We start from the raw sequence: 12,333 nt of genomic DNA on the forward strand, positions 1-12,333 counted from the left end.
ATGACCGCCTTTATGGGCATAAGCTTTAGTTGTAAGCTTCTTTGGATGATCCTTACGGGCATCCTTGCGGGCATAACCCGTGCCCGTAAGGTTCTCTGAATTGGCTCTGAATCCCTCTTACATGCATAAACATGGCCACAAGGTCCTTTAGAATTGACTTACAGCAGTAAGGTTGGCCGTAAGCTACCCAGTTTGCCTTCTCTTTGTTCAGATGATGATGAGAGAGCTCCAACTTCATTGTTTAAGGTTTGAAATGCTTCTTTTGTCTCTCTCTCTCTCTCTCTCTCTCTCTCTCTCTCTCTCTCTCTCTCTCTCTCTCTCTCTCTCTTCTCTTGAAATGCTGCCCTAAGCCTGAGAATGCGAAACACAATAGATTTAGTATAGCATTCCATAATACGATTCTAATACATGTCGAATGAGTGCACAAAGTGATATAAAATACATGCATGTTATACACTCATTAGTACGCTTGTGTCCAATATTATTCATCAATACTTTTCACGGTCTAGATATGGGTTCCCTATGAGAGAAACAGTGGTTTCATTTGTCCACCACAATTGGTGCACTTTTGTACTTGACTATCCCTTTGTCAATCTAAGTGGGAGGAGGTCTTGTTACCTATTAGTAAAAAAATAAAAAAAATTCAAATAAAAGACAGAATTAACTTATAATTCTTATTATAAGAATATTTAATATTATTTTTTAAACAACATATTTTAAAATATATTATTTAAAATAATAATATATTATTAATGAGAAAAAAAAATTAACCGAGCTTTGTCGAGCGAACAAATCTAAGTCGTTGGATTTCATGAAACTCGAAGTAGATTAAAGCTTTGCTCGAGCTCAATTGAAGCACAAATTGAACTTGAGCTTGGTTATAGTACGCTCAAGCTCTCTTTGGCGTTAGTTAAACTAATGACAAATCAAATTTGAACATGACCAAACTTAGGGGTGTGTTTGTTTGGGTGTATTTGGTTTTACATGCAAAACCAAATACTTAACTTTATGAAATTCATTGTTAGTTTGGGTGTATCTGCAAACCCTGATGTAATTGGGATTCATTACCATAGCTTTTTTGGTGTATTTGGACGTAAAACCAAATCCCAGGAGTTGAAAACCAATGAATATATATACATACATGTATACATATATATAAATACATATACACATACACATACATATACATTTACATATTTATATAAACATATACAGTTATTTTTACACATATACATGTATATACTCATATATATATGTATATGTATATATGTATAAATATACATATACTTATATAGATATAGATACATATACATATATACTTATATATGTGTATGTATATATATACACGCATATATATATACATATATTAATACATACATATATATCTATATATATATACTCATATATATATGCATATATATATACATTTACAGACACATATACACATGTTTTCTAATTCCAAATTTACAAATCCTTCCAAACAAATATGAAATTTTTATAATACAGTAATTTCAGTTACATCCAACCAAACACAAGATTTGACTGCACTGTATTTAGAATTACATCTAACCAAACGCTACCTTAATGACAAATCAAATTTGAATATGACCAAACTTGACTCGGCTCGTTTCATTTGCAGTCGTAAATTAAAAGGTAGCTAGTTAAAAGGTTTAATAAACAAACATAAACAAAAAATGCTACCAATAAACAGTGTTGGATATTAATTTATTCAATAAAAAAACCATAAAACTACTCTATCCGTTCTTTTTTATCTGTCATAAACACATGTTCTTTTTTATCTGTCATTTTTAAACATCAAGAAGCATTTATTTATTTATTTTTTTAAAATTATCAAAATTACCCTAACACTATTTAATTCTCCTCTTGAAATTTAATATGAGAGAGAAATGTGAAAATATACATTAGTGGTAATTTTGGAAAGATAAGTAAGTTTTTATTAAATTATGTGAAATAACCAACTTTCTTGGTATATAAGATTTGGTTATTCACGACAAATAAAAATAAACGGAAAGAGTAACTGATAACCATCACCCTCGAATCCAAAGATCGTAACATTTCATACCAAGCCCGTTTATATATATATATAACACTTAATATTTGGAAGCATACAAGCAGTTAGATACAATATGCTCTGCCAGGAAAATAGTTCTCCGGCCATATCAGCAAACTGAAAATAAGCCATAAAAATGAATCTTTTATACATTCATTTATTTTAGAAATATAAAATTTAAAAAAAAAAAAAAATTTAGCACACTTGGCAGTAGAGCGACATTTTGAAGAGAATACTAGAGCATTTTATACTGATGCAGTCATGTTTGGAGCAGCACATAGAGATCTCTACATGGTACAAATTTTACGGGAGTTTAGGCGAGACATAATTCTAAGTAGAAAAGGTAATGACTTGGGAGAAACTGAATGTACATCATTCTGCTCTCAACTCCTCATTTGATCACTTATTCCTGTTCAACTTCCAAAAGCCTCTGGCTATTTCAACAGAATCCCAGTGGCAGGAGTTGAGGGCAAAAGAAACCTGTCCAGATAAATAAATAAACAAATGAAATAAACACACATGCATGGTGATCCACAGGCTGACAGAAGTCAAAAAAATATTGATGAAACATAATGCATAAACCAATTTGGGGTTTAAAACTCAGAAGTTCCAAGTCATAATCAAGGATTAAGGCACATTGCAAACAAGTTTATAGGGTGACAATAACATATCAAGCAATGTTTCTTTGCTTAAAAGCAACTTATTGGAAAGGTACAAGACATCAAACTAAAAGATGTGTGAAACTTCCATTATACTTATGCTTTATTAGCATCTATTTTGATGATATAAACTTTTGAACTTTTAAAAGTAGAATTCCAGATGATTAAAAAGACTAGGCTTTTCATAACATCTCTCTGAAATATTTAATGTGATTTCCATGCTAGGTGCATGGTCAACTATGTTATTTACCAGTACTCCTAAGAACAGCAAGCAGAAGTTTGTGCTCGCTCAGCTGGTCTATCTGCAAGAACGATCCCCGCTGGATTCTGAGCTGGCTGTGCACGCGGCAACCTTCTAGCTGTGTACAACCAAAACATAAAGATCTGAGAATTTAATTGCTTACCAAAAATTACGAATTCCAGAAGAGAAAATATTGTTGTCTATATAAATGGGGGTATCCAAAGGGGAAAGGAGATGCAATAAAAAAGATGTTAAGGGCCTTCGGATGTACAAAGCGGCCTGCCCTTAAATATGCTGTTAGCCAAATTATGAATTCCAACTTTATAGTGAAATATAATAGTCAAATATAGATTTCTCCATGTAAAATTATTTTATCATATAACTGGAAGTATTGTCATGTTCAAATTACAAGCTCAATTATATATGATGCCTTAGTTGATGTGCAATGCTTATTACAGGCAAACTCAATTAATAGTCAGATTGTTAATCTTGATTGGAAGTTTTCTTCAATGTGAATTGGAAATTTTGTTTCATGTCAACTTTCTGAGGGAATTAAACAAAATTCCCTTCCACTCACAAAACCCCCTAATAATTCAAGAATAATCACTTCAGACGACTTGCTGTAAATTCTCAATACCCTGGTACGAAAGAAAGAATGGATCAGTACCTATCTCATAGAATATTTCATTGACATTTTTGGCAGTTTTAGCAGATGTCTCCATGAAGAAAAGGCCATTTTCTTGTGCATATGTTTGTGCTTCCTGCACCAAGACATCAAACGCCATTGTAAATTGATATTTAACAACATAAAATGGTATATCCAATACCAAAGAAGCAAGACCTGCACTTCTAATCTGACTGATCTTCAGTAAATAAAAGATTATATTTGGCAACTAATTTTTTATTTAAAAAATAACAAACAAATCGCAACAGACAAAATATATCAATTGCAAGTTTTATACCAAAGGACCTGATTTTGGTAGCCTATTTGCACAGGTAGAATTCAAGTTACACTCCAAGAAATCACATGAAATCTTCACTTGGCATTTCAGTCCACAGCTCAACATCCACAAAAAAATCCAAAAAAAGAACCCCAGCATATATAATGAAGAGCATGAACATGTCCAAGAAGGGAATGAACAAAAGCATCTGATTGTTTTTTTTTAAATGTGGATAAACCACAGAAAGCATCCGATTGTTGCATGAAATTCTAACCCTACTAGAAAATAATTGCCATAGGCCTACAAAGATGGACCTTGTGAATGTCACCAATGCACTATGAAAAGAACTTGCAGCAAGGAGAAATTAATGCTACATGCTTTATAAGTAGTATTTGACTTAAATAGGTAACATTGATGTTAATCATTTAGGTGACCTACAATAGCGCAAATCAACAATAGGGTTACTTTATCTATTTATTTATTGATTTATTTATGTTTGCTTAATAGAAGCACAATATCTTACACTAGGAAAAAATACGTAACATAATGCACTTGGATAATAAAAGAAATATTAGCTGTTTTATAATTGGTTCTTAGCAATGTTAGGTTTAAGGTTTATAAAGGATAAATTGATGTTGGATGACCACCTGAGATGCCTAATTCATGTCTACACAGCCCCATGTACACCAGTGAATACACAAGATGGCTGGAAGACCGTGTCACTGACTCTGAGCTGAAAAGAATTTTCAGTTGATAGGTCAATGAATACAAGGTCGGTTCACGAATAGTTCTAAAAGATCCAAATTCCAAAATCATTCTCCTCATGGCAGATGACAAACTATATGAACGCCAAAATCATAACAAAACGAATGTAGATATTCAATCCAACTAGAAGTTATAAATACATTAAGATGGTTGAGAGAGACAAAGAAGATAGTTTTCCAATTTTATATTCTAACATATGAGCATTGAAGCAAAATAAATTGTGATACCACAAAAATCCAGGCACAAGGGAGGTTGAGCCCAAAAAATAATAGTGGTTCTCACAAATTTATGTGGGAGCAATTGCTCAAATTAATACATAAGAGAAGTGCATGCACATAGAGTCCACAAAGGTAAAGGCCAAATTCAAAGAATGAAATTTCAATCAAACTTGTGACGAAAATAAGGAAGCCTTAAATATCAGCCACTTACCTCGGCAGAAACCTTCCTTTTATCCTCCAAATCAGCCTTATTTCCTGCAAGTGCCGTCACCATGTTGGGATTACCTGCAACCAAAATCCCCAATAAGCTCACAAATTCAATAATCTCAAACTCCAACAACCTAAACATAGCCCAATGAACACTCACAACCTTGTTTTTGCAGCTCTTGCACCCACTTCTTCGCTCTCTCAAATGATTCCTATAAACCAAAACAAAGGTTTCAATAATGATATAAAAAGATCGAAATTCCGGAAGATCATCCAACCGCCAAAGAGTGGAATGTCACCGTGCTGGAGATATCATAGACGATGATAGCGGCAGCGGCGCCGCGGTAGTACATCGGAGCAAGACTATGGTACCGCTCTTGCCCAGCTGTGTCCCAGATCTCAAACTTCACCGTGGCATCGTTCACCGCCAGGGTCTGCGAGAAGAACGCGGCACCGATCGTTGACTCCTGCGATCAAATCCCACAAAAAAAAAAAAAGTGACAAACAAGAACAAAACCTCCAGATCGGAGAGCAGAGTGATCAGGGGTACCTGAAACTCAAGAAACTGGCCCTTGACGAAGCGGAGGACGAGGCTCGACTTGCCGGCACCCATGTCCCCAAGAAGCACCTGAAAACCATCGAGATCGATGAGGAGACAGGATACATCTAAAAAAATTAGAGATTTGGAGCTAGGGTTTGCTCACGAGCTTAGCGTTGAGGTTGTTGTTCCCGATGGTGGCCATTGGAGCAGCGATCGAGAGGAGATGATGGATGGATCCTCTCAAACCGAGGATTTCTTCGAGGGTTTCTTCAAAGATGGAGATCGAGAAGGAGAGACGAGAATGGCGAGAAAAGAAAGGAAAGATGACAATGTTTGCTTAGCTTGCAATTAAATAATTTTTGTTTTATATGAAAAATTGGTTTTTTTTTTTTCTTGCAAAAGACACCCCTTAAGATAATATAATTACAAATATGTTCGTATTAATTATTTTAATTGTAGATTTTAGAAGGGGATTATCATCAGGATGAAAATTAATATTTAGAAAATATTTATATATTTTTCACTTGATTTTTCTATTATTTTTTTTTTTCGTCTCTTGTGGTTATTCGTTTTGGTTTTTTAATAAAAAAATTATTATAAATAGATTTAGAATTTCAATAACAAGGTAATCTAAATTGTAAAAATTATTATTATTTTTTTATGAATGTGCAATGGCAAGGAGTTAATACCTCAACAACTCACTCATGTTAAATTGAAATTAGAACTCGTCTCTTCAGTAAGAATATGAATACTTTATGTAAGGGATTATGTGCCAATAAATAAAGAAGTTATTGGATAAATAATTTATTATTTGCGATGACTTTATTATTTAGATCTATTTTTTTTTAATTTCCAAACATATGTAATGTTAAAATGAGAATTTAAACATTTTATTAAGTTTTTTTATAATGTGAAGAAACTACACTTTTTAATATGAAAATATAATGTGGACAAAAATTTTTTAATACGAAAATTTCAATCATATATTGAAAGGGAGTGGAACTTTTGATATGTGTCATGTATTGGAAGAAAATTGAGCTCTTGATCTTTGCTTTAAGTTAAATGGATTGGGTTATTTGAATGATTTTAAAAATAAATTATAGAATTTGGATTTCTTTTCTTGAATTCAGGTTAGATAGTTCATTTTGGCGTTTGGTGGGGATAAAAAAAATGAAAAAAAATATTATAAAAATTTATTGGGAACTTTCTAAAAAGTAGCTAATTTTTAATACGATTAATATTAACTAAATTAACTATTTTTAAAAATAATAACTATTTTAAAATTTAAATCTCGTGCAAAAAAAAAAATTTGGGTTTATACTTTATACCTACCAAATTCTAAATATCGGTTTTGCACATATGTGCCTCCGGCGCCCAAAACATCAATTAAAAAAGTCGGGAGAACACCCTAGGAAAAAAAAACATGAGAGAGAGAATTGAAAAGAGAGACATGCATGAAAAAGTGAAAAATAAACATTACCCATCACATTGTACTTATGTTATAATGAGTTTAGTGGGGTATTGTTTGTTTATATATATACATATATATATGGGAAAATTACTGTTCACCCCTCGTAATTTTTAAAACTTCCCAAAAACCCCCTCCTACTTTTACACACCCCGGACAGCCCTTCCGTTAGTGTTTAACTTCCCTTTTACCCCCTACTGTTCACTTCAAATGGGTCCATGTTGTGAAATCCCATTTTTGGCCTGAAAAATGGTGGGAAAGCGAAAAACGCCAAATAACATCATGTTCAACCTTTTCGAAGCGCTTTCGCTTGGTTTTCGATAGACAATGCCAAGGAGTTGCATTACATCTTGTTGTTCTCCCTCATTATCATACCCGAAATATATAAATCGGTTTCTCAAACGAGAAAATGAAATTGATTTCCATCGGATTGGTCAAGTGCACTTCATCTTCAAAACGAGCTGTAGTCGATTTTATTGTCGAGGGCACAGACGATGCCATTGCTCGCCTTCTCGCTTATGGTTGTAAAGTTGTATTACGACGAGAAGAACTATTGTTTAAATAATGTTTAACTATTTGCTATTATCCGCTTAAATATATTACTAATATGTTTAATAATTGTCATATCCGCTTAATACTTGCCATCTCCGCTTTAACATTATCTTTACATGTATAACTATTAATATTAACGTGTAAATTATCAAAAGTCTCTGCAGAAACGGAGATCTTTTTCGCTTGATCCGAATTGTTGGCGGTGGCACGGGCAGTGGCAAGGTTATAGTATCCCGTGCATAAGAATTAATGCCGTCATTAATTCTTACGACTGCGAATATAAATATCCGAACACCCGCTCGCTCTCATCACCAATGTCGGCCACTCGTGCATTTAACTTTTTCTCGGATATGAAGAGTCACCGCTTGTGGAATTCACACCATAAATAACTGTGAAGAACCCTCCCCATGGACAACCACTCCTCGTCGTCCTCATCATCCTCCTCCTCCTCGTCCTCCTCTTCCCATGGACAACCACTCTATCTGAAAGGATGTTTCGTGAACCTTCTTCCTTATCTTGAGAATCATTTAGCCGCAATCACGCAACAAGTTAAACTATCTTTTTCCGCCCTAGTCGAAATGCTCTCATAATCGCCTCGAATGCGAGGATTCTTCACGTGGACGACTGGACAAACAATTAAGCGAGCATTTCGACTTGGGTAAGAAAAAGAAAGTTTTCACGTATTTCGTGATCATGGGAGGATTCTCTAGAGGAGGAGATCAGAAACATCCTTTAAGACGGGGTTGATATTTATCACTTGAGACTTTCTCATACCGCTTAAGAACATTACGCCAGTGTACAACTATTACGCTCCGTGTTTAACTATCGTGATCTTTGCTTAAGTCCCGACCATGACACATTGATTAATAGTCGCTTTTCATGAATGTGTTTGTTTAACCTTTTTTTAATGTTAGACGCTAGTGCGAGTTCAAGTTGATGTGCATGTTATGCAACCGTCGTGAGCATTCGAATGTCATGTACACTTGTTTTTGTTATACGAGGGTCGAGTCGTGAGTGATCAAAGTCCGAGAGGACGTTGTAAATGTTGTAAATGTTGTAAATCTTTTATAAATAAAACGAAACAAGCTTTATTTGAATGTGAACTTCCCGAAATTTAAACAGAGACCTAGTAAAAAAACAATGTGGGAAACAAAAAGAACGCTCATTAGTAAACAATAGAAAATATGTAAATATGTTTAAACAGTGACAACGGTGTTTAAGAAAAAGTTACTCTTTAAACAATGACAACGGTGTTTAAGAAAATACGTAAAGATGTTTAAACAGTGGCCCAGGAGGTACCCATCTTCAACGCGATGTCAGCTGAAAGCATTCAATTTAAACAATAATATATATTTTTAAACAGCTTAAATAACTTTATTTAAACAGATTTTACGTATTATTTACATGATATAGACTTTATTTAAACCCGGTAATCGCTATGTTAAACACTATATCTATCCGCTTTAAACATAAAAATACCATGACGCTTAAATCAGATACTCATGTCGAGCGTACGATAATATGTCTTCATCGCGACAGATGACATATATTTTTTTACTTTTTTGCCCTTGGGATGGAGGGAAAAATACCGCTCAATCACATCACCTCTAGTCTAACCTCTATGCACTTTTCTATCTTCATCGCGACAGTAATATATATATATGCACTTTTTTGTTTGCTCTATCCGATCGCTATTTGTTGTTTTACATCTTCTTCTTCTTCTTCTTCTTCTTCGGCTTATTTTTTGTTCTTCATTTCATTTGGTTTTCATACGATTTGGTTTTCAGCCGATATATTATGGAGAGTTTTTGTGGTATTGCTAGATTCAACGGGGAGGGAAGAGTGCTAATGTTCACGGCTCAGACTTCTTGGGAGTTAGTGTTAGCTGAGATTTGTGAGCGATGGGGTCTAAAAGTTTCTATTGTCAGGGTTAAGTTCATCACACCAGATGGATATAAAACAGTTTGCCCAATAGAAAACGATGTTGACTTCCAGCGGATGTGTCACGTGCACTCCATCTTCAAATGTGCTGTAGTTGATCTTGTCGTCGAGACAGAAAATGTGTCATTGCCGAATCATAATGAAAATGAGTTTTACTCGTTGTAAGTTCCTTCTCTTTTAATTGTTCCAGTTGTCTGGGGTCATTAGTGTTTAAATATGTCCGTCACTAGTTAAAATCTTGTACTAGTCGTTTACGTTATTAGTTAACTGCTTAAGTATTTAATTTAACGTTTAAATATTGTCATTATCACTTAAACATTATATTCTCCGCTTAACATATTGATCTTTTCATTTGACTGAAGTGTTGGCAGGAATTCAGATTCTGCGAGTGCTCCAGTTCATTCCCATGGTGACCCTGACGGCGTGGGATGTCTTCCTTCCTCGTCAGATCATTCTGAAGTGCTTTCGTTGGATATTGGACAACGTTTTGACGGCGTCGAACATTTCAGGGATGTACTTCGAAATCATGCAATCAAAAGGAATTTTGACTTCAAATTCATAAAGAACGAAAAACATCGAGTGATCGTGGAATGCTGCCGATGGTTGTCATTACGCCTTTCATGCATCAAAAAGAGTATAACAAAAATACTTTCGGAATCAAGACAATCAACCCGTCACACACTTGCGGTGGTGGCATAGGTTCGGCCGCATCCGAAAAGCGTCCCAAAAATGGGTTAGCGCACGAGTGATTCGAAGCTCGAGGACCGTCCCCTCGTATGCAAGGCCATCGACATTCAAAAGGACATGTTGCGGGAACATGGTGTCCACATACCATACAATCAGGCTTGGTTGGGAAAAGAGCATGCCCGAATGGTCCTCGATGGCAGTGACATCTCCGACTACGATCGCTTGCTTTGGTATGTGGATAAGGTGGTCGAGATAAATCCCGGCAGCGTTGCGATCGTGGAAAGAGACGGTGATCGTTTTAAACGTGCATTCTTTTCTTTCAGCGTGTATTGTGGGATTCAAGAGGGCTTGCGGTGCCCTCATTGCTTTTCTCGATGGTACCCACCTCCTTGGAAAAATATCGGGTACACTCATTTGCGTGCCACGAGGGAAAGATGGAAATAATGGTTTTTTTCCACGTCGCCTTTCGGTATAGTCGACAACGAGATCGATGCCAATTGGACTTGGTTCATATCTAAGTTAGGGGATGCCTTATACGAGGATGGAGATTATCATGAGATAATTACCTTCGTTTCGGACAGGTCCAAGGGCCTAGTGAGCGCAATTGCGAGAGTCTTCCCTTCTTCGCCACATGCATACTGTCTTCGACATTTGGAGGTCAATTTTATGAAAGCCAATGTCAGACTTGGGAAGGCATTGAGGGAGGAGTCTCGGTCTATATGCTTCCGCATTGCGTGAGCATCCACGGCTAAAGATTTCGATGATATCGTGAATGAACTCGCAGCCACATCACCCGAAAGCTCATCACTCGGGTTGATTAATAAATCGGATATGGCACATTGGTCGAATTATCTGCTCGGAGGTGATCGTTGGGGTGAGATGTATTCAAACGTCAGCTGAGTCGCTCAATGCTTGGATCAAGGAAGCTCGTCATTTACCGCGATGTCAAAAATGATCGACTCTATAAGGTCTGCGAATGTGGTTTACACTTAACATTTAGTGTTACCCTTTAAACATTCTCAATCTTTGTTTAATTAAACTTTTTCCGACTTTTAAATATTAATCCTTTCGCTTTAAATATTTACAATAATGTTTAACCATGTTTACGAATTATTTAACCATCACTGTCTTTGTTTAACCTTATTTGCCAAGTTCAAGTTGATGCGCATGTTATGTAAACCCGGCGGAACAAGTCGAACAAACGGGAGACCCTATTTACGCCCGTACATACATTCGAAGGTAGAGATCATTGTTGAGGACGAAAACGAAATCTTCGTGTTGGTCGTTATGTCGATGATCGTTACGAGTGATCGACCGGTGCAAACGAACTCCGTGGATCTCGCCATCGAACTTGTTCGTGTCGAAGGTGGCAAGTTTATGGTATCCCTCGCGAAACACGCTTGCGCAGCAATAATGCGGATAAACACCAACGTACATCGATTTATTAGCGGGTACTTCACCGCTCGATAATTACAAATCGGGCGATAAGGAAGCTATATTCCCCATACCCGACGATGACGAGCCTTCGGGACGGAAATCGTGAGCTTCACTTTGCGACCACCGCTGACAGAAGGCGACCGGGCGGCCTAGACGAAAGAGGATCGAGTCGCAAGCGTTTGATGTCCGCAAGTTACATTGCAGCCGCTGCCATGGATCCAGTCACAATCGTAGATCTTGCAATGAAACTATCGCCGACTAGGCATTGTAAATAAGTCGACGATGACAGGGAAACATTGTGTATTGATGGACAACTTTCTATATTTAAACTCTTACTCTTTACAACGAATTGAATGTATTTAAACAGAGACATTGTTATTTTAAACGGATACACTGTAATTTGAAACATTTCAACTGATGTTTAAACGATATATAGTATATTTAAACAATGAAAGTGAAATGTACACAATTAGAACATAAATTAAACAATGAAATGAAACTGAATGGAATTTAACCTGCTTTACAATTCAAAATAAACAAAATTTACATTAAGATATACAAGTCATGCTCTTCGAACACGAAAACAATGAATTGAATTTGTCCAG

The 12,333-nt window shown here is 35.8% G+C and overlaps 1 protein-coding gene across 1 annotated transcript; it reads right to left on the reverse strand.

Annotated features, from left to right (window-relative positions):
• Positions 1 to 2,180: 2,180 nt before the first annotated feature.
• LOC120250007 (ras-related protein Rab5) lies at positions 2,181 to 5,976 on the reverse strand. The gene is made up of 8 exons (XM_039258735.1): positions 5,807 to 5,976; positions 5,653 to 5,730; positions 5,402 to 5,569; positions 5,266 to 5,314; positions 5,107 to 5,180; positions 3,639 to 3,732; positions 2,981 to 3,089; positions 2,181 to 2,551 (listed from the first exon to the last, which is right to left on the reverse strand). Exons 1-7 carry the CDS (start codon positions 5,843 to 5,845, stop codon positions 2,989 to 2,991), a joined length of 603 nt encoding a protein of 200 aa, XP_039114669.1. The 5' UTR covers positions 5,846 to 5,976; the 3' UTR covers positions 2,181 to 2,551; positions 2,981 to 2,988.
• Positions 5,977 to 12,333: the final 6,357 nt, after the last annotated feature.

Source organism: Dioscorea cayenensis, chromosome 19 (assembly GCF_009730915.1).
Source record: "Dioscorea cayenensis subsp. rotundata cultivar TDr96_F1 chromosome 19, TDr96_F1_v2_PseudoChromosome.rev07_lg8_w22 25.fasta, whole genome shotgun sequence".
NCBI lineage: Eukaryota > Viridiplantae > Streptophyta > Magnoliopsida > Dioscoreales > Dioscoreaceae > Dioscorea > Dioscorea cayenensis.